This window comes from Chrysochloris asiatica, unplaced genomic scaffold (assembly GCF_000296735.1).
Source record: "Chrysochloris asiatica unplaced genomic scaffold, ChrAsi1.0 scaffold00236, whole genome shotgun sequence".
Classification (NCBI taxonomy): Eukaryota; Metazoa; Chordata; class Mammalia; order Afrosoricida; family Chrysochloridae; genus Chrysochloris; species Chrysochloris asiatica.
In genome coordinates, this window is record NW_006408754.1 from 1,884,069 (window position 1) to 1,908,262 (window position 24,194).

The 24,194-nt window shown below is 37.6% G+C and overlaps 1 protein-coding gene across 1 annotated transcript in view; it reads left to right on the forward strand.

The window, feature by feature from the left end:
• The window catches only part of MORC1 (MORC family CW-type zinc finger 1), a 292,206-nt gene that overhangs the window by 1,174 nt on the left and 266,838 nt on the right, over positions 1–24,194 (forward strand). Inside the window, exons 2-4 of the mRNA XM_006873316.1 lie at positions 6,234–6,380; positions 7,426–7,532; positions 19,469–19,537. Coding sequence (XP_006873378.1) covers positions 6,234–6,380; positions 7,426–7,532; positions 19,469–19,537 — 323 coding nt within the window. The remainder of the gene's footprint in view (positions 1–6,233; positions 6,381–7,425; positions 7,533–19,468; positions 19,538–24,194) is intronic.

The following is a 24,194-nucleotide window of genomic DNA, read 5'->3' on the forward strand; positions in this document are numbered from 1 at the left end:
CCTATGGTTTGGACGGTCAACAACGCTTGGTCCCACAGGGGAGATTTTCTATTTCAACGATCAATTCTAACTCAACTAAGTACAGGAGCAAGTGTTTTTGGAATCTTTTAGTAATTTGCATTTTCTAAAGATACTGTGGTATAGTGAATTATCCAATGTCTTTGAAAGTCATGATATGTAACTCCCACCAAACAATGTATCAGCTCTCCTGGTTCTGGGTAAGAGATGGTGGGAGAAGATACTGCTATGGGATAATATGATTGGATAACATGATTCAGCTCTGGATATAAGCAGAGATAATTTTAATTGTAAAAACTTGAAACTCTAGCATGGGTTTAAAATGAGACATCTAAGAAACAGGAAGGAGGTTCTCACTACCATCAAAGAAGAGTGAGGAATGAAGTGTATCCTTTGGACCCTGATGTCCTTTGCTCATTGAACCTCCTTGACGGGGACAGAAAGCTGTGAAATTGGAGGCGTGGCAGAGAGCAACAGCCGCAGAACCAAGAAGGAGAGCCCAAGACAGCAGTGTACTTCCCAGCCTACAGAGCAAATCAACTTTGGATAGTAATCTTGCTTATACAGTGGGGTGCCTCCAGGGATGTAAGTGGGGGAACTAGGTTTGCTGACTCATGGAGGTAGAGCCAAGAGCTTTCAGACTGAGGCTTGGGGTGGAATGGTGTGTCCTATGGGCATTTATCAGCAACTAACTGAAACAATTGTGCTCTGAGCATTTCTGATCCCAAATTGTAACCTATTAGCTTCCCTAATAAACCCCATAACTGTGAATATGGTGTCTGAGTTCTCTGTGGCTTTTGCAACAGATTATTGAACCCAAGTAGAGAGGGTTGTAGGAAGAGTGGTTGATGCTTCATATTGTTGCCAGATTTAGATAAGGGATAAGATTTGGAGCCACAGAAATGAAAATATCCAGAAAGTTAGGACAGGCCAGCCTTGAACTTGGGACAAAAGTAACAAATAACAGTACAACAAGCAACACCCAGTAGATATTTAGTTTTTATTATCTCTATTACTAAGAACGAGTTCAGGTGTAGGATAACCTGGACTGCAAGGTTGGTTTGTATTGCAAAATTGGTGATTGAAACTCTTCAGTCATTTCTCAGAAACCCTATGCAGGTTTGCTATGAGTTGAAACCAACTCACTGGCATTTAACAACAACAATCATTAAAGATTTCAAGAGGACAGTGAAATAAATAGTACAATGGTAATTGAGGTGGAAGGCAAATGAAAAACCTTGTCCAGAAGAATAGGAACTTTTATCTCAGACTAAGTTTCTCAGCCTCACTTTTACATAGTTTTGCTGCCATTGTTACCCACCAAATCCACCTCCCACCCCACTTATATTTTGATCGATGTTTAGGTAAATCAAGAAATTTTAACAGTATGAAATAGCAACAAGGCAAGATACAAATGGATATTTCAACTCTCCCAGGTCATTTTTGTTTGACATTTCCATCAGAAAAAACAATGATTTTATATTTTATCTCTATCCTTCCTCTCTCCTCCCCCATCCCCATCAATCCATTATGAAGTACTCTTCATGCTATTTTTATGCCTCAGATTCATCCATTTCTCTTCATCTCTACTATCATTTCTTTTTGGGCTACTCCATGTGACTTCTTTACTTGGTTCTCTTCTTCCAATTCTTACTTATCTCTGGTCCATTTTTCTGAAGCTGCTTGGGTGAACTTTTAAAAAAGTAAATCAGATATGCCACTATTCTGAATATACTATAGCTGTTTCCAGTTGTGCATAGAACAGTGCAAGCTACTTAACATGGAAAAGGAAATCCCACAAGACCTGGTCCATGCCCATGCCTTAACCCCCAGTGCCAGAGTAGACAGTAAACAAGGTAAACATGGCTTACTTGAGCTTACTTATTAATCTGTAATAAACAATTTCATATTGTTTCACCACATCAAAGATTGTGCTCCAAGGTATGGCTAGTGTCTGTGTTTCTTCACAACCCCTAGTACCTTCTTACCAAATCAAAGCTTCCTTTCAAATTTATAATCCTTGACAAGGATGCAGTATCTAGTCAGTAAGGTAAACACAGACTGACATGTGTTTATTTACTGCAGAAATATATGTGCCACCAACCATTCTTTCACAGCACTCTGCATCTCGTCTGGGTTCAATAATTCAATGTAGTGGTCATATAGGAACTCAGAGACATTGCTTACAGATATGGAATTTATTGGAAGTTAACAGGTTACTGGTCAGGACCAGAAAATGCACAGTGCACAATTCTTTCAATCAAGACACCCTCTCCACAGTCATGTCCACAGGCAGGCCTCTCTGCCTGGGTAATGTTAGCAAAGCTCTTTTAAGATTGCTGATAAAATGCCCACAAGACATATCACTCCACATAAGCTTCAGTCTGAAGGCTCTTGGCTCTTGCTCTATGGATCAGGAAACCTAGCTCCCCTTAGTTTTGCACCAGAAGAGTCAGCCTCCTGCCCAAAGTGACTCAATTTTACTTGCTTCATGACCTGAGAAGCCCACCCTTCTGTCCCATGCTCTGGCTCTTGGTTCTGCTGGCTGCAGCTCGTCTTCCGCTCCTTCAGTGTTTGGGTCAAGAAAGTTCAATATACAGGAATTTTGGAGTCTAAATTCCTGGCTCTTCGTTCTTGGTGGTAGTGAGCTCCTTCCTCCTGTTTCTGAGACGGTTCATTATATATCCATGCTAGAGTTTCAAGTTTTTACAATGATAATTAACTCTGCCAGCATTCACTGCTGAACCACCTCATCCTATCTGTATCTTCTACCACCTCTTCTTACCTAGACCCAGCAGGGAAGAAACAGTGTTTGCTGGGAGTTACAGGATGGCAAGAAGAAACATTAATAACTCACTACACTGAATTTATTAAGCTCTACAGATTGTTGTTGTTGTGAAGTGCCATCCAGTCGGTTCTGACCCATAGCGACTCTGTGTAGGGTTTCTGAGGAGCAGCTGGTGAGCTTGAACCACCAACCTTGCAGTTCAAACAGCTTTGCAGTCTGGCGCATTAACCCACAGCGCCACACCAGGACTCCAAATAAGCACTACAGATTACTTTACTTTATTTACTGGGTAATCTGCCCCTGCTTCTTTCCTTCTCTTTTCAACAGAGTGAACACACCAGTTTCTTTAACTCTTTTCTGTTTCAGTTTTTGTATCTGCTGCTATCACTTCAAAGTTTTCACCATAGCTTTTGAAGGGCTTAAGTCAGAGACATTCTATGGCTAATAGCACCTATGGCAAACACCACTGTTTAAATATCTAACACCTACCCTATCACCTTAAAAAATAAGATTCAAGCTCGTTAAACTTTTACTTAACATATGACGGCACTACGTGAAAATTACAACTGCACCTTCTTTGTGTTTACTGATGAAAACTGGTCTAGTATATGCTCAAAAGTATTTATTTTTTTCAGTTTCTTTTCTTTCTGTGCACATCAGAGAAAGATCACACAGTCTCTCTTGACCCATAAGCAAAGCCACTATCATCAAGTTGATTCAGACTCATATCAAACCTATCTAGGATTTCTGAAGCTGTCAATATTTACAGGAGGAGAAAGCCATATCTTTTTTCCTCAGAGATGCTAGTGGGTTTGAACAGCTAAACTTATAGTTAGTAGTCTAGTGCTTATTCTACAGTACCACCAGGGTAACTTACCTTGACCCATTGCTGTTGTTAAGTGCCATCAAGTCAGTTCCGACCCATAGTGACCCTGTATAGGTTTTCTGAGGAGCGACTAGTGAGCCTGAACCACTGACCTTACTCTTTCTTTTTAAAACTGACTTTGCAATCCACCACATTAACCAACAGTGCCATACCAGTACTCCACCTAGAGGCTTTCAAATACACAAGTATAGTTTTGATTCTTTCATAACCAAATTATTTTCTGCTTTGCATTTTTTTGCTATCACATGTTTTCTGCAATAGGATGCATGATGAAATCAAGGAGAAAATTTGAGATAATATGGAATTTGATGTGGGACACATATGTCACAAGTAGACTTTGGTTGAAGGATCAGTAGGGGAGGCCTGTTTCTTCAGCTTCACAGTTATACAGGTCCCTGCCAGGCAGTAGCATGTACTACAACTGAGATAGCAACTACCCAAGAAACTTACAAGGCTTAAAATATTAGTAAGCAATATATGGCCCATGGATCATGAAAGTGTTAACTTACTGAATGATTTCTTGCAATTGGCAATGGAAATACTATGGTTGATAGAAACTGCTCAGTGGTACCCTCTTGAAATAGCATTCAGAGTATGTACCATGACTTCTATAACTTAGATATACCTCTGGGTTGAATCCTTCTTATCCTCATGGCTCAGTTTAAATGCCTTCTTTCAAAAGAGGTTTTCCCTGACCACCTTCCCTTTCTCACCAGTTAAGTGTTCCTTCAGTTTTTCTTCATAGCACACAATCTGTAATATCATTTTTATGTATTTGTTTACTAGTTTGATATGGAAAATATACTAGCTCTAAGGAGTCTCTGGATAGTTCAAATAATTAAGTACAACACTACCAGCCAGAAGTTGGCGATTCAGACATACCCAGACACTCCTTGGAAGACATACCTGGCAATGTGCTTCTGAAAGGTCATAGTCTTGAGAAACTTTTGGAGCAGTTCTATCCTGCACACATAGGTTGCAATGAGTAGGAATTGACTTGATGGCAACTACCACTATTATTAGCTTTAGTTCCAAGTGGGCAAAGACACCGTCTGAGCATGTTGTTGTTAGGTGCTATCAAGTAGGTTCAGACTCATGCGGACTGTATGCACAACTGAACCAAACACTTCTCCAGGAACTTGTCCTTCCTGACAACATCTCCAAAATACAAGAGTTGAAGTTGCTTCTAAGGAGCATTCTAGCTGTGCTTCTTCCAAGTCAGATTTGTTTGTTCTTCTCAGTCCTTGGTACTTTCAATATGCATCACCAACACCATAATTCAAATACACCGATTCTTCTATGTTCTTTCTTATTCATTGTTCAACTTTCACATGCATATGAAGTAATTGAAACCATGACTTGGGTCATGTGCCCAGCATATTGCAGACAGTTGATGAAAGTTTGTTGAATTAAATAATACAGAAAGTCTCATGGGCAGTTTTGTCAAAATATCACAATGACTATTTTCCAAAAATTGTTCATTGAAATTTCATTTATTAAATCATATGTTTTAAATTCACTGGAAATGCTTATGATTTGAAGTACTGCTTTTGTAAAGCAGATCATGTACACTTAATTGTTTGCACTCTGTTAGGTTTTTTATTTACTGGTTTAACATAGAGTTAGGGATTCCTTTTGGTAACAGTAGCATTTTTTCCCCCTAATTACTAACTTTAAAGCTGACTTGACTCAAAAGAGCTCACATCAGCATCTGTGTTTAAAGTTTAAAATTCCAGGAAATGGATCTATGTATGTATTTTATTAATGTAAATTATAAACTGGTATTGTCCTATGCCCTTAGGTATTTAGAGTCCCTATGACTTGCAGATGACCCTGTGTCTTGTACAAATGAGCAAATTGTTTTTGGTAAATGGATCTCTCTTGTTTCTGCTACCTCTACTTACTAAGTATTAAAGGAATTTATATACTGACTCTCCTCTTAATGTTGTGATAGCTGCTGATTGAAATATTTGTACCAGGAATAGGCAAGCAAATGTGGGACCCTGAAGACAATCAGACTTCATGCCTAGATGTACATAAAGTCTTCCAATGTATTGTAAATAGTGATTAAAGACTGTCTTGTGAGTTCTGTTACCCAGGACCTGGAATATAGGGATGTGGTAAAGAGAGATAGCCAGTAATATTTAAGGAGTAGGTTTTCTAGAGGTGGAAAAATTCCATAAATCAATATAAATTAGTGGGACAGAGGCCCCTTGATGAGTGTTATGATCAGAGATGGGATCTTATGGCCAAAATTTTTTTTAATCAGTATTCTTTAGCAATAATTTGGCCTTAATAGTGAAAATTTTAAGTTTTTACTCTGGGGAAAAAAAACTCTCAATAATTGTTTATAAAGCATTTTTAAGGCTAAAGTTTTCTCTAATTACAGCAAGGCCCTTGACGTCTTTGCTTTATTAGGGATGACCAAGATAGTTTGGCAAGTGTGTGCTTACTCCTGGCTCTGTAATGGAGAGCACATATTTTAGAGTCTTGATGAGAATGCTGCTTTTAGAATAATTCCTTAATTGATTATCTGTCTAGAACGGTAGAACATTTGCCTGCAAGTGTATTGGACCTTTTAAATGGATTAAAGAACTGGTGTAATCTTTTGTTTTCCTTTGATTTCTTCATCAGCACCACTCACAGTTTCCTTTTTGGAGCATTGGCTGAATTGCTTGACAATGCAAGGTAAGGTTTCTCTGTGGGCAAAGATTGCTGAGGGAATTTCATGATATAAATCAACTTGAGTGAATAAAAGGTAATGTTATTTTTTTTCTCATTTGGAGTTTTAAATGGCAAGTTCGGTGGTTCCAGCTCACCAGCTGATCCTTGGAAACCCTATACAGGGTCGCTCTGGGTCAGAATCGACTCTATGGCACTTAACAACAAGAACAGCAATTTCCTCAAAAATCAAAGGAGTATAGTAAAAAGAAAGGAACTCTGGTAGCACAGAGGTTATAGGTCAGGCTGGTAATCTCAAGGTCAGCAGTTCAAAATTACCAGTGGTTCTGTGGGAGAATGACAAGGCTTTCTGCTCCCATAAAGATTTACAGCCTTGGAAACCCTATACAGGGTTGCTATGAGTTAGAACCGACTCCATGGCAGAGAACCACCATAGTAAAAAGGACAGGCAAGAGCAGTAATCAGTCACCTTGTATTTACTGTCAAACTTGAAGTGAGATTTTTGCTTTTGTGTTAATAATCATGTAATAGCAGATATCCACCTGAATGTTTTATGTAAGTTTTAGATCAATATGCACTGTCTTGAAAATATCCATTTTGGTTTGGACATTTATTTAAGTCTTCATGCAGTGAATTGTATACAGTTAAAGAGAAAAGAATTAACAGTTGCTCATGTCTTACTTTGTATCAAGTCTATGCTAAGCACTTTATATATGACTATTATTAAGTCATTAATCTTTATAACAACATACTGAGGTGGGGATCATATCATCTTAGTTCTTAGGATGTGGAAATTAATGCACAGGGAGCAAAGCCACACAGTACTTGACAAAGCTAGAATTTAAATTCAGACTTACTATAGAATCTCCCTCCTTCATTTAACTGCCTTCCTGACAAAGGTATTGATGGCTTTGGAAAACTCTTTAATAATTTAAGACAAATACACTCAGTAGTGTAATTGTTCTGGGGAGCTTATATGGGAGTCAGTTTTTCAGTTAAATTGAACATTACACTTTGATTGATTTTACATTTGTATTTCCCCATAACATAGGAGTTTACATAGTTTTTCTGCTGAAAGCAAATTACACCCAGGAAGTAGAATGAAGTTGTTAGATAAGAGATCTCAACAGAAAAACCTAGATTCCCTGCCACTTGTTGGTAACTGTATTTTGGCTTTTGTGTTTGTATCTCATTTTTGGCCATAAAATGGAGATGACTGGGAGTGTAACCATAGTCATGATCATTAACCAGCCACCGAGTACCTTCTGTCTAGTGCTGGGCTCAGGATATAAGTTGTTGTTGTTGTTAAGTGCCATCGAGTTGGTTCTGACCCATAGCAACCCTGTATAGGGTTGCCAAGGAGTAGATGATGAGCTTGAACCACCAACTTTGTGGTTCAAACCTACTGTGCAGTCCAGCGCATTAACCCACAACAATGCCATCAACTCATAGCAACTCCATGCATAACAGAATGAAACACTGCCTCGTCCGGAATAATCCTCACAATTGTTGCCATGTTTGAGCCCACTGTTGCAGCCCCTATACCAGTTCCTCTCATTGAGGGATCATCTTTTCTTTCAATGACTAAATGTGATGTCCTTCTCCAGGGACTGATCCCTTCGAATAACATGTCAAAAGCAAGCATGTGAGACAAAATCTTACCATCCTTCTTTTTTTAAGGGGCATTCTGGCTGTTCTTATCAAAAGACAGATTTGTTCATTCTTCTGGCAGACTATGCTATATTGAATTTTCTTCACTAACACCATAATTCAAATGTATCAGTTTTTCTCTGGTCTTCCTCATTCATTGTGCAGCTATCATATGCACATAAGCATCGAAATACCATGGCTTGAATCCCGTGTACCTTAGACTATACATATTATTTACAAATTTGCTTTTGAAAAAAAATAAAGGGAAAAAACTTATGATTTCTAGATATTTCTTTATTTTAAAAAAATTATTGTACACTTATCCATTTTGTTGAACTTTTTATGTAACTACTACTACATTTGATCTCTTAGATCTATGAGTTTCATGCTTTGTAATAGTCTAAAGTTATAACCCATCATAGGTCTTGGAATATAAATGCACAATGAAACATTTTGTCATTGTTTTTGATGCAATCAAAATGGATTTGTCAATTGTTTGATACCTCACATAAGAAATTTAGATTAATGTAATTAAAAAACTATAATTTCATATTAAAGAAATACTTTTATATTGTTTCCAGAGATGCAGGGGCTGCAAGACTTGATGTATTTTCAGGTGAGCTGATTTGCTTTCTTCCTTGTTTTTTAATTTTTATTTTTTACCTTTAATGGAAAACTCTGCAGTTATTTTACTTTTATTATATTTCATGAGATCAAACCATATTGTATATATTTTTAATGTTATCTAAGTGCTTTGTGACTACAGTGGCCCTGTGGGAAGCCAGTATGAAAAAAGTAAACTCAGAGAATCTCATTGTTCAATTGTTACAAGACCCATTTATGAAATTAGATCTTCCAGGATTTTGTGAAAGTAATTTGGTGCAGTTTGTCTGCCATGAAAAAACAGTATAGGAACCTATTTATATTTATAATTAATCAACATCATTCCAAATTTATCATAGTTTTATAATCCATAAGTGAATTTGCCATATGAATGTTTGAGGGCTAAAAAGCCCAAACTAAGTATGTTTCCTTTATTAATTCTATTTCTAGTCACTAAGCATTTATTGCCCTAACTAGTTGATTTCATTGGAATGATCCTAATGAAGTTAGACTCCATGAAAGAATTCAGTAGTAATATTTCATTGAGAAAAGGCCCATGGTGTTAACACTGTTTCTCACCCTGATTCTGCCAGCTCTCTGTTAATAGGATGGGGCTTCAAAAAATTCTCAGAAAAATAGAATTAAAAGATAAGAGCATTTCCCAAGAACTAGTTGAAGCCCCTTTGTATTGGCTGTTAAGGGATATGACCTAAGGTGTGAATCCTCAAGTGTATTAACAAAGCAACTCTCTTCAATTCACTTGTCTGCCTGCTTAAGATTTTGAGCTATATGGGTGCTGATGAATCATGAGTCATCAACTCCAGATAGCTGAAGAAACATAACAAATGACACTTCTGAAGATTTTGAGAAATTAAACAAGTGTCAACTTTAATTATTGGTAAGTACTAGATTAGAATATGTAGTTTAACATAAAAGCCAAATGAACTTGCTTATTAAATTCCAGAATCAGGCTGAGTCCCCAAGTAGTCATATCAGACTTCCACTCAAAACTGATCTACCCAGAGGAGAGCAGAGCAGAGCAGAACACATTCTTTCTGTAGGCAGCTCTCTCTCAAGAGGAAAAATAGGGTATCTGAACATAGACTGCCCAGTAGATTCTTCCCATAGTAACCCATCAGATGTTAGCTTTTTCCTACAGGGGAAAAGTTGGGGAAAAGATGTTGCTAAGTGCAGTCAAGTTGGTTCTGACTCACAGTGACCTCATATAGGGTTTCCAAGAAGCAGCTGGTGTGTTTGACTCACCAGCCACTGTGATTAGTAGTCCTACAGCACCACACCAGGACTCTGGGCAATAGGATAGAGAAGAGTAATACTAATTGAACTCCGTAGCATATAGTGGAAATGATAGTAGTGGAGTGGGCGGGAGGGGGGAGTGTTCTTATTTACCCAATTGCATAGAGTATAATAAATGTCTAGAAGAGATTCAGAATATGGAGAAAACTCAAAGAAAGAAGACATTTATGTCTCATGTTAAGGAGCTCAGACTTGAAATATGGATGTGATTTTTTTGTGTAGCATAAGAAGAAAAGAATATTTTTGTCTGAGAGAGTATTATGAGAAAAAGAATGGAAGTCGATTACTTCTGAGAGTCAGTCATTTATTCAATAACAGTTTACTCTGTGTCTGCTAAGAACAAGCCAAGCTATGCCTTACATAGATAATTGAGTGAAACATTTGATCAGGGGCCATGCTTACTAATGTTTCTATGAAAAATGTATGCATTAATCACCTGTTCATGTTATAACTTTTCATTGAAGTGTCTATGCATTGCAGTGTCTAATGCATGTTTTGTCTGTCAAAGTAGAAAAATAGGATTTTCTTTCTTAAAAAGCATCAGATCTTATGCAAGACTTAGTCAATAAATAAAATTAGTCTGGGGAAAGAAATATTGATGGTTAACAGGAGTAGAAGGAAAGAGGAAGTAATAGGATAGACGTGTGTTAACTTGGGTGAAAGGAAAGGCAATATGCAATAAGAGAGAGATTGGCAGAAAAATGATGAAGGCAAGGGAAGACATGGGAAGAATGGAAGAGTTAAAGACAACAGAAGGAAATACTTTTATATTCACGGTCCTTCAATAACAATGGTGTAGGGGTAGATACATAGATAGACATGCAAACTATGGGTGTGGGAGACAATGTGAGTGTATTACCACAGATGTATAAAGGTTTGACAGAAGAAATTTTTACTTGGGCAAATATTTACCTTTGCTGCTAACATAACCATGAATATGGTAGAGCAAACAAGGGGGCAGAGTTATGAAATTTTTTTTAGATATTACCAAACATCTTGAGGGAATGAATTGTTGAGTTTGGGGGTCAAGATCATAGTCTCAGGGGACACTATGGTCAATTGGTATAAAATTGGTGTAAAAGTTCACCAAGACAATATCCTATATCTTACTTTGGTATGTTGTAACTAGGACCTTAAAAGCTCATGAGTGGTCTTCAAAGGTGCAACGACTGATCTTTCCTCCTCCAGAGGAAAGGAGAGTGATAAAAATTGAAGTCCCTTGTAAACAATTAGTCCAGTGGAATGACTGGACCTCATGAACATCAGTCTCCATGACCCTGAGAACAGAAGAACTAGGTGGTGCATGACTACCTCTACCAACTCTCTGAAAGGAGTCACATTAGGAGGTCCAGATAGAATGGGAAAATTTTTGAAAGAAAACTTAAGATTATAAAAAAGATATAAACTGGTGGAACCCCGAGGTCATAGCCCTTTGTCACCCTTTAGGTCTGGAACTAAACTCGCCCTCATTGGTTCCATTTTCAATCAAGCAATAGGTAGGTATGAAAAAAGGGACAACAACACTAGTGAGGAACACAAACCATAGAATAGTCAACCATTTGAGATCAAAAGAGCAGCATCTACTCAACGACAAAATTCAGGATTGAGGGGATTGTAATCATTGAGATGAAATGAAATCTGGGACATAAGCCTACAAAAGAGTCTTGGTATGACACTGTAGGATAAGCACTGAACTTCTAACCACAAGGTCAGTGGTGCAAATCCACCAGTTAGTTGCTCCTCAGAAACCCTGTACAGGGTTGCTATGAGTCAGAACCAACTCAAGGGCACTTAACAACAACAAGCCTACAAAAGCTTGTTCCCTAATCTGCATATTTTGGATTCACCAGCCTCCACAATCCCATGAGCCTACAGAAGTCTAAAGCCTGCTTTCTGAGTTACAGATGTAGGACTTGCCAAATATATGTGTCATTCTGTGGAGTAAATCACTCTCTGTCTCTATATGAGCACCTGATGTGGAAGGAATAGAAAGGCTTTCTAGAATAAATTCTGTACAAACTAATTCTTGTTGTTGTTAAGTGCCTTCGAGTCGGTTCCGACCCATAGCGACCCTGTACAGGGTTTCCGAGGGTGTAAATCCTTACGGGAGTAGAAAGCCTCATCTTTCTCCCGCGGAGCGGCTGGTAGTTTTGAACCACTGACCTTAAGGTTCGCAGCCCGATTCGTAACCACTACGCTACCAGAGCTCCTTCTTCCAAGTTACTTTAAGGAAATTTAAGTAATTTTGGAGAATAATTTAGAGATCTCTATAAATAACTTAAAACTAGCCCATGATTAGATTAACTATCCACCCTAGACCATTTTTTTTAATGTTTAGTATAAATTGAGTGAATGTTTGCAGAGTAGATCATCAGTTGTATATTCTACAAATCATAGATTTCATTTCATCTCAATGATTACAGTCCCCTCAATGTATTGCATTAGGCAAATCTACTGCACAAGACCTTTTTAAAGTGTTGAAGAGCAAAGATGTCAGCTTAAGGACTAAATTGCACCTGACTGAAACCATATTTTCAATAACCTCAAATGCATGAAAAAACTGGGCAGTTAATAAGGAAGACCTTAGAAGAATTGATGCATTTGAGTTATGGTGTTGCATGAAAATATTGATAGTGCCATGGGATGCCAAAAGAACAAACAGATCTGTGTTGGAAGAAGTGCAGCCAGAGTGGTCCTTGGAGTCCAGGATGGCCAAACATTGTATCTCATACTTCAGACATATTGCCAGGAGGGACCAGTCACTGAAGAAGGACATCATGTTTGGTAAAGTGGAGGATCAGAGAAAAAGAGGAAGACTCCCTGTGAGATGAATTAACAAAGTGGTAGCATCGATGGGCTCAAGCGTGACAACAATTGTGAGGTTGGCCCAGGACTGGGCAGTGTTTTGTTCTTTGTGCATAGGGTCACTATGAGTCGGTATCAACCTGATGCATCTAACAACAATAACAAGTACCAGGAGTCCTGGTGTGGTACTGTAGGACAAGCACTGGCCTGCTAACCTGACGGTTGGTGGTTCAAACCCACCAGAAGCTCTTTGGAAATCCTATACAAGGCCGTGATGAATCAGAACTGCCTGAAAGGCACTTAACAAAAATAACCAAGTGTTGGGTTTTGCTGAGTACCCAAAGTGTCTACTGTTAAGGAATTGACATTCTAATGTGCAGTCTGTGGAAAATGTGGTCTATAATTATTTGTACCTTAATGGGTAGAAAGCCCATAGTGATTTTCATATCTGTGAGGTAACTGTGTTTCAAAAAAGTATAAAATTTACTGCTCTGTAAGAGAAGCAGATACTCTTACATGAATAGATATTGGAATACAATATAAAAGCATACAAAGGGAACTTTCAATATTAACACCTGATAAGGAAGGGATAGGAAGGGTTTCCTAGAATAAGTTCTACATGAATTAACTGCTAAAGGGAACATTGCCATTAACCTGTTTAATCAAGGATGGAAAAGGCAAAGAGGAATTATGTGCAGTAGCTTGAAATTGTAAATAGCATAGAATACTGATGGAATTGCATAAATGTTTGAGAAGTTCAAGATTAATACAAAGAGAGTATGCATGTTGGACTGGGAGATAGCTATAGGGCTGGGACGAGGATGACAAAAGAGGAAGTTGGAGAGGCAAAAAGTACAGGTCATGAAGGAAAGAGTACTTTTTAAACCAGTCTGGATTTGATCCTGTGGTCAATGGAAAGCCACGGAAATGTTATAAGCAGGAGAAGAGTGGAATATTCAACTAACTGCTGGCTGGCTACACCCTTTGATTTTAGGAGAACCAGGATTTAAGGAGCTGCTGTCATCTAGAAAAGAGACAATGGTTATGTGAATAAAGACAATATAGTAATGATTTATTGACTATGTGAAGGCTTTTGATTGTGTAGATCATGACAAGCTATGGACAACATTGCAAAGTATGAGTATTCCGGAACACTTAATTGTGCTCATGAGGAATCTGTACCTGTACCAAGAGGGAGTTCTTCGAACAGAACATGGGTACATCGAATGGTTTAAAATTAAGAGGGGTATGCGACAGGGTTGTATTCTTTCACCATACTTATTCAACCTGTATGTTGAGAAAATAATCCGAGGACCTGGGTTGTATGAAGAAAAACGTGGCATCACGATTGGAGGAAGACTCATTAACAACCTGTGATATGCAGATGATACAGCCTTGCTTGCTGAAAGTGAAGAGGACTTAAAACATTTGCTGATGAAGATCAAAGAACACAGCCTTTGGTATGGATTGCATCTCAATGTCAAGAAAACAAAAATCCTCACCACTGAACCAATAAACAACATTCTTATCAACGGAGAAAAGATTGAAGTTGTCAAGGACTTCATTTTTCTTGAATCAACTATCAACACATGGAAGCAGCAGTCAAGAAATCAAATGACGTATTGCATTAAGCAAATCTGCTGCACAAGACCTTTTTAAAGTGTTGAAGAGCAAAGATGTCAGTTTGAGGATTAAGGTGTGCCTGACCCAAACCATGGTATTTTCAATAACCTCATATGCATGTAAAAGCTGGATCGTGAATAAGGAAGACCATAGAAGAATTGATGGTTTGGCGTTATTGTGTTGGATGAGAATATTGAAAGTGCCGTGGGCTGTCAAAAGAACCAACAGATCTGTGTTGGAAGAAGTGCAGCCAGAGTGCTCCTTGGAGTCCAGGATGGCCAAAGTGTGTCTCTCATACTTCAGACATATTGTCAGGAGGGACCAGTCACTGGAGAAGGACATCATGTTTGGTAAAGTGGAGGATCAGAGAAAAGAGGAAGACCCCCCAGTGAGATGGATTGGCAAAGTGGCAGCATCAATGGGCTCAAGTGTGGCAATAATCTTGAGGTTGGCCCAGGATCAGGCAGTGTTTTGTTCTGTTGTGCATAAGGTCACAATGAGTCGGTACTGACTCGATGGCACCTAACAACAACAACAACAACAACAATGACAACAACAACAATAATTATGGATAAAGGAGTCAAGCCTGAATGACTTAAAGGCGATATTGTAAGGAACTGGTTAAGTATTTGTGTGTGAGGTAAGGGGATATAATGCTCAGTGATCTTGGGTTTTTACTTGGGCAGCTGCAACCTAATGGCAGGATGATGCTTTTTATTGAACTGGAAATACCAGACAGTGGAGTAAGTACAGTGGGGAAGATGTTGTTTTTGTTTGGACATGAATTATTAACAAGTGATAAATAATCTATCTGAAATCCCCAGTTTCAAGGAATTGAAATAAAAAACTGTGTCAAATTTTAAAGCTATAATGATATCTAGTCTGCAGCCCATGTTTAGGAGTTGCAGGAAAAAAAAAATTGGACCATATACCAGGGTAAGTAAAAATAAGTATTGCTACAAAATAATAGAAATCTTTTTTAAACAAAAATATAAAAATATGAAGCTATTATTTCTTAACATATCCCCCGTATATGTCTTCCATTTCTCTAACCTTTCCCTGAAGATTTCTGTACTCCTTGTTTTATACCACATCAATATAGCAGTTTTTGTATTCTTGAGAGACTCAAATTGTGTTCCTTTGAAATGTCCTTTTAGTTTATTTATTTATTTTTAAACAAAATTTTTATTGTGAATTGGGTGAAGGTTTGTAGAGCAGATCAGTTTTTTATTCAACAATTTATATACATTTTGTTTTATCTCATTGACTGCAATTCCTACAAGGTAGAGTCCTTCTCTTTGTATTTCCTGTTTCTGTTTCATTCCTCCTCCTATTCTAACTCTTCTGAATTCTGTTCTTGGGTAAATGTTGCCTTTTGATTTCAAATGGTCGATTACTCTAAGGCTAATAATACCTGCTAGTGTTATTGTTCCTCTTAAGTTGTTGCTGTTAAGTCATGTTCCTTTTATAGACCTGTCTATTGTTTGGCTGAAAATTGAGCTAAAGGATGAGTTTATATCAAGACCTAAAGGGTGACTAAGGGTCACAGTGTCAGGGTTCCACAAATCTCTATCCAACCTGCAAGCCTGGTTTTTGTTATGATTTTGCATTTTGTTTCATATTTTCTCCCACTCTATCAAGAGCCTTCTAATGTGGTTACTTTCAGAGCAATTAGTCATGCGCTATCTAATTCTTCATATCTTGGTGTCATGGAGACTTAATGTTTACATGGACTAGGTGTTTCCATGTGTCTTCAATTATCATCACTTTTCTTTCTTCTGGACAAGGAAAGACCTTAGAGGACAACTCATGAGGTTTTGAGACCCCAGTTACTACTCACTAAAGTAGAATGTTCTTGCTATTCTCAAAAATTAGCAAATGTATTGTGATGCTAAAAATTCTTCACACGTTCACGGCCTTTTTCTTTCCAATGTGATTTTCAATTTTCTTAAAACATCTTGATAATAAGCCCCCACGATTCCCTTTTGTCCTTTGGAAAAATCTGTCAGGATTATCCGTTTGGATTCCTCAAAGCAGTCACCATAACTTTCTGAGCTGACCTCACTGCCTTGAATATAAGTGGTCAAGCAGATCCAATTGGAAACCACTGGTTTGTTTAGACCTTTGTTTTTGAAGGCATCCTAGTGAGACTAAGATAGGTATGTTACTGAGAGAACTTGTCTGCAGTCATTCACTGATTGCAGAAACATGTTCAAACATATTTTGTTTGGAATAAAACCTATGTATGTATGAATTGAAACCGTAGTAGAGATGCTTTCTTTACTTACCCTTACATATCTCCTAGAATCCTAGTGTGGCAGTGTGGATTAATGAGCTGGACTACAAAATTGGTTTGTACCATAAGGTATAGTCGGAACTGACTAGACAGCACTTAACAACAACAGCAACAATATTCATCCAGTACTGGACACCATCTGATCCCAATAGTGGTCAGGTTTAACCTAAGGCATCTCTGCATAGTAACTGTAGTTGATTTTGTAGCTGTGATAGATATTTCTCATAGCAGTATGCTGGAAAAAGGTATTCCTCAGTTAATGGGTGGGAAAGACCCAGATTTCTAGGAGATATGTGTTGTTATTGTTATTAAGTGCTGTCAAGTTGATTCCAACTGATAACAACCCTATACAGGGTTTCGGAGGAGCCACTGGTGAGCTTGAACCACCAACTTTGTTGTTTGAACTAATCTTGCAGTCCAGCACATTAACCCACAGCACCACACCAAATGGAGCTATTAGAAAAATATCAATTCTTGAAGTTGATTCAAGACAAATTAAGTCAATATTTCCAGATGACTCTACTGTACAATCAAGGTTGAAAACTATTCTTTACAAAAAAAACAAAAACTCTACAAGAGTTAGAGTCCCCTTACTGAGTAGTGAAGAAAATCATCCTTGGAGGCATGAACAGAACAATTATCTTGGATAGAGGGGTCTGGAAGGAATATTCTGAAGTTGAGAGAAGCAGACAAAAGGACTAGGTACAGAGAAAAAACTTGGAAAATAAGATGATAAGGAAACAAGATGTTCCAAATGGTTCAGCGTTCAACCTGTAGCCAAAAGTTTGAAGATTCAAATGCACCCAGAGACATCTCAAGACAGGATTGCTGATCTGCTTCTGAAAAGTCCCAGGCTTGAAATCCCATGGAAGGGTTCTACTATGCATGCTTAGAGTTACTGTGAGTCAGAGCTGACCCATCATCAACTTATAACAAGACAGAGGTTAAAGGTTTGTTGACAAATATTTGAATTAGACGTCACTGCATGGTGGTGGTAGTGGTAGTTATGTGCCATGGAGTTAATTCTGACTCATAGCGACCCTGTACAGGGTTTCCAAGGCTGTAAATCTTTATGGGAGCAGAAAACCTCATCTTTCTCCTGCAGAACAGCTGGTAGTCTTGAACTGCTGACCTTGATATTAGCCCCCTGATTCTCAACCACTAAATCACCAGAGCTCCTTGATGGCATATATATGACCACACAATTATGAATCCAGAAAGCTTAGGTATGCCTTGTAGGAACTTATACATGAATTATCTTGTACTATTGTTTAATACTTAAAATAAATATTGAATAAAAGTTGATCATTGTATGCAGGTTGATGAACACATATTCTGGAAACGAATCCCTAGGGACAGACAGCAGCTCAGTGATTGCTTGAGGGTGGGGAAGTCCTGGAAGGGGCAGAAGAGAAGAGTTTAAAGGGCACTAGGAAACATCTTATGTGATGTATATATTTACTACCTTGACTGTGGTGATGGTTTCTCTGATACATACATTTGTCAAAATTTACCATATTGAACACTTTAAACACATGCATTTTATTGTGTAAAATTATTCTTCAATAAAGTTGTTATTTTTAAAAAGGAAATGTCCTGGAACTCAGATATCCAAATATTGAAATTACTTTCATAACCAGTTTACAAACCGTTAAAATTAGTCTTATTTGTTAAAGTTATACATTAAAACATTTTAAAAACCAGATTATATGTTATTGTTGTTAAATGCCATCGAATCAATTCTGACCCATAGCAACTCTGTATAGGGTTTTTGAGGAGCAGCTGGTGAGCTTGAACCTCCAACCTTGTGTTTCAAACCGACTTTGCAGTCTAGTGCATTAACCCGCAGAGCCACGCCAGGAGTCCAATGATATATTATGTAGCTAAACTTCTTGTTGCTGTTAAGTGACATCAAGTTAGTTTTGACTCATGGTGACCTTGTATAAGCTTTCCAAAGAGCACCTGGTAGATTTGAACCATTTCTTAATCATCAAAATTGATTCCAAATAACTTGTCTATTTTAATGAAACAAATGCATCTTCAAGAGGCAAATATTTGATTCTCTTAAGAAACTTAAAAAAAAAAAAGGCTCTTGTAAGAACTGGCTACTTTGGAAGGGAACCTGAGGGATTTAGTAAGAATGTCCTGGATTTGTTTAAGGATGAGTGTTTTGTGTTTTAAGAATGAGTGCTAGATCAATTTGTTTATAAGATCCTGGGGTCACACTGGACAGAAAGGTCAGTTAGAACTTAAGGCTGGTGGTTCAAATTCACCAGCTACTCATCCGAAAGCCTGCATAACATTGCTATGAGTTGAAACTGGCTCAATGGCACTAACAACAGCAAGGGAAGAAATGCCTGAAGTTTAAAGGGCTAGTAGTAGCGTAGTGGTTACGAATCGGGCTGTGAACCATAAGGTCAGCGGTTTGAAACTACCAGCCAGAAAGATAAGGCTTTCTACTCCCGTAAAGATTTACAACCTTGGAAACCCTGTTACAGGGTCGCTATGGGTCGGAACCGACTCTATGGCACTTAACAACAACAACAATAGTTCCAAAGCTGTGCATGTCATATTGTATAAATGAATTTCAATGTGTAGTTGTTTTATGTTCATGTAAAGCCTTTTTGTTTCATGATTTTTTTCCCCTGTGGTTTCTGGTGAAGATGTAGCCATTCGGAGTACGTCATAGCACTGTCACTCTGTGATTGTATCTAAAGAGAAAGAATAATTATGTGAGCACTGTGACTTTCTGATGAACAAATTAAGCCTAATATTTATTAGTAATAACTGCTTTCTCTTGCAGTAGGTAATGAAAAACTGCAGGGTGGATTCATGTTGTGCTTCCTGGATGATGGATGTGGCATGAGTCCTGGTAAGTTAATTATCTAGATGTCTAAATGGATGTTAAAGGAAGCAGTCTGAAAATGCATAAAATAAATAAAGTCATCTGTGTAAAACAGGTGTGTAGCTATTAGAGAATATAACCTTAGACTATTGTTGAACTTCTTAAATTTAACTCTTCTAGCTGATGGAATAAATTCTATGTAATCATCTAAACCAAGACAAAAAGTGCACTTAAATAAATAGCTGAAAAGTAGAAGGCAAGAGGTGCTGATTGTTTATAAGAAAAACCATTTGGGCATGAATACAAAACAAATAATAACTGAAGGGATTCTGAGAATATTTTAAGTCTATCTATCAGGTATTAGAGTCCTGGTGTGGCACTGTAAGGTAAGCACCAGACTGCAAGTTTGATTGAACCACAGGTTTGTGGTGCAAACTCACTGGTCACTCCTTTGAAACCAAATACAGGGTTGCTATGAATTGAAACTGACTCTACAGCGATTAACAACAGCATCAGGTATTGTGTTCAAGAGTCTGAGGCAGTTTTCAGTGCTTTTAGGCATTTTTAATTTTCTGCTTAACCTCAAGATGGGAGTCCTGGTTTGAACCACAAGGTTAGCTGTAAAATCCAACTTGGAAACCCTATACAAATTCACGAGGAGTCAAAACTGAGTCCATGGCACCAGACAACAATAACCTTGAAACAGTGATTGTTTCTTTGTGTTTTAGCAGTTAGTATTTATTCTTTTCATGTTCACAGATTTTCTTACTTGTATTGAATAGTGCAATCATAACAAATTCATGTACAATAAACCAAACCAAAGCAGTTGCTGTGGAGTAAACTCTGATTCATGAAAACCCAAATGTATCCGAGTAGAACTATGCTCTGTAGTATTTTCAATGGCTAGGTTTTTGGAAGTCAATTCCCAGGTTTTTCTTCTGAGGCATAGCTGGATGAACTCTAACCTCAAATCTTTGAATTCACAATGAATTACAAACGATTGGAACTCCCCATCCCCACACAGGGACTTCTCATTTACAACATAGTCCATGAATTATCTTTGTATATTCAAGACTAGCATAAAGCCAGCATACACCAGAGGTACATATTACATATTTGCTGTGGTATTGAAATGTTATTGCCTCCAACATGAGCTTTGAGTTATTTGGAGTATCTTATTCCTGAATTCTTAGAACACTTTTTGTCTGTATCCCACAGTGCTTTTGAGTCAATTTCAACTCATAGCAATCCTGTAATGGGGTTTTCGAGAAGCAGCTGTTGCATTTGAACTTCTGACCTTGCATTTCAAGTAAACCTTGTGGTTCAGTGCATTATTCTGCTTAGCCAATGGTGACAGAGCTCATGTAATATGGAAGTGTTCTGGTCAGTTTCACACCAGAAGGAAGGCTAGTCATCAAAGCTGATATCAACTAAGGACACAAAACAAAGCACTTATTTTATTCTGGGTTTCTGAATTCTCCTTTCTGTCTTAGGAGTCAAAGTATATTTATTAGTAATCTTAGAAAATGTTCACATATCCCACCCAGTTCTTGTTATGACTTTGTTTATATAGATTTTGGTTTTTCCAGATCATTTTAATCATAAGTAGTTACTTCATTAATATATAATGAAATACGAGAAAGTACAGAGTTTATGAGAAAACCATGGTGAAAAAAAATTCACTGTTAGCCTTAAAATTAAGTTAATTTTCTTGAATTCTTAAAATAAGTGATAAAATTCTAAGGAAGTTCAAGAATCAACTCCTTTTATTTAGATCCCAAAATAAAATACTCAAAACACAACAAAAGACAAATATTCAGATCTTCAAAAGAGACTTATACTTCAGTTGATTTATACAGTTGTTGTCAATTGCCATCGATCGAGTCAGTTCTGACTCACAGTGACCCTCTATAGAACAGAACAAAGCACTGCCTGGTCTTGTGCCAACTTCTCAATTGTTGCCATGTTTGAAGCCATTGTTACAGTTACTGTGCCAATCCATTTTTTTGACAATCTTCCTTTTATCACTAACCTCTTCTTTATTAGCATGATGCTCTTATCTAGTATTGGTCTCTCCTGATAATATGTCAAAAGTATGTGAAACATAGTGACCCTATCCTTGATTGTGATGAATGTTTTGGCTGTACTTCTAAGATAGATTTGTTCATTCTTCTGGCAGTCCCTATTATATTCAGCATTCTTTACTGACACCATAATTCAAATGCATTCATTCTTCTGCCATCTTCCTAATTCATTGTTCAGCTTTTTCATGTATATGAATTGATTGGAAATTCCATGTCTTGGATAAGGTGTGCTTTAGTCCTCAATGTGACAGCTTTTTTTTTTAACATTGTCAAGAGATCTTTTAAAAACAGATTTGCCCAATGCAATATGTCAATTGATTTATTGATTGCTGCCTCCATTGGTGTTGATAGTGGATCCAAGTAAAATGAAATCTTTAACAGCGGAGGTCATTTCTCCATTCATTTACTTATTGTCCAGTTATGAGGATTTTGGCTTTCTTTATGTTGAGGTGTAATCCATGCTGAAAGTGGTAGTTTTCATCAGTAAGTGTTTTGAGTTTTCCTGACTGTCAACATACAAGGTTATGTGTGTCATCTACATATCACAGATTGTTAATGAGCCTTCCTTCAATCCTGATGTTATGTTCTTCATGAAGTCCAGCTTCTTGGATTATTTGCTCAGTACACAGATTGAACAGGTATTGGGAAAGGATACAACTGTGTTGTGCAACTTTTCTGATTTTAAACCATGTTGTACCCTCTTGTTCTCTTTGAATGACTGTCTCTTGCTCTATGGATAGGTTCAACCTGAGCATTTTTTTTTACTAATTATATCCATAATTTTTTTTATGATTCATGAAGTCAAGTGAGTTTGCATAGTCAGTAAAACACAGGTAAACATCTTTCTGGTATTATCTTGTGTCTTCCATGGGACGTTAGCATTAGTATCTCTCATTCTGATAGTGCATCTCTTCTGAATCTTGCTTGGATTTCTGGCAGCACCCTGTCAATGTATTCTTGCAATAGTTCTGGAATTATATTCAGCAAAACTTTACTTACCCATGATGTGTGATGGTTAGAGTTTTGTGTCACCCTGGCTATGCCAGCATTCTCAGTGGATTAGCAGGTATTATTGTTAGGTGCCATCATGTCTGTTTCAATTTATAGCAACTTCATGTACAACAGAACAAAATAGCTGCCTGGTCTTGTACCATCCTCACAGTTGTCATGCTTGAGCCTATTATTGCAGCTACTGTGTCATTCCATCTCATTGGGAGGCTTTTGTCTACTTTACTGGCTCTCCACTTTGCCAAGAATGATACCGTTTTTCAGGGATTGGTTCCTCCTGATGACATGTCCAAAGTATGTGATTCGATGTCTCTCCATCCGTCCTTCTAAGGAGCATTCTGGCCTGCACTTCTTCCAAGAAAGTTATGCTTGTTCTGGCAGTCCATGGTACTTTTAATATTCTCCTTCAGCACTCTAAATGATACGCATGCATTCATCTGTGGTCATCCGTATTTATTGTTCAAATTTTACATTCGTAAGAGCCAACTGAAAATACTATGGCTTGGGTCAGACATACTTTAGTCCTCAAACTGACATATTTGCTCTTAATGTGAATGGGGCAAAGAGGTCTTTTGCAGTAGACCACAGCGGATTTACCAAATACAATATGTCTTTTGGTTCATTTTCTCTGTATATCATGATGTTTTTTCATTGATCCAGTTGTGAGAATGTTTTACTTATATTGAGAAGTAATCCATACTGAAAGATGTATTCTTTGAGCTCCATCAGCAAGTGCTGAAAGTTTTCTTCACTTCCAGCAACCGAGTTTATGTCATCTGTATAACACAGGTTGTTAATGAGTCTCCTTCAGTCCTGATGCCACATTCTTCTTCATATAATCCAGTCTCTCAGATTATTTGCTCAGCATACAGATTGAAGGAGTATAGTAAAAGGATCCAACCCTGGCACACACTTTTCCTGATTTTAAATTGTCCAATATCTCCATGTTGTTTTTAAACAACTGCTTTTTGGTCTATGTACAGATTTTTATAAGCACATTTATGTGTTCTGGAATTTCCATTTTACTCAATGTTATCCATATTTTGTTACCATCCACACTGTTGAATGCCTTTATATAGTCAGTAAAACACAAGTAAACATCTTTCTGTTACTATTTGGTTTCAGCCAAGGTCCATCTAACCTCATTCCTTGTCATCTTTTGAATCCAGTTTGAATTTCTAGCAACTTCCAGTTGGTTTACTGCTGCAACCGTTTTTTCAATTATCTTCAGCAAAATTTTGCTTGCATGTGATATTAATAATATTGTTTGGTGATATCCACATTCATTGGGCCATCTTTCTTTGGAATGGGCACTGAGATAGATCTTTTCCAATGGGTTGGCGAGATTGTTGCCTTCCAGATTTCTTGAATGCCTCCAGCACTGAATCAGTTTGTTGAAATATTTCAGTTTGTATTCCATCAGTTTTTAGAACCTCCTATTTTGGCAGTGCCTTTAGTGCAGCTTGGACTTCTTCCTTCAATACCATTTGTTCTTGATAATATGCTACCTCTTGAAATGATAAAACATAAACCAATTTTTTTGTTATAGTAACTCTGTATACTTTTCATTTTCTTTTGATGAGTCTTGAATC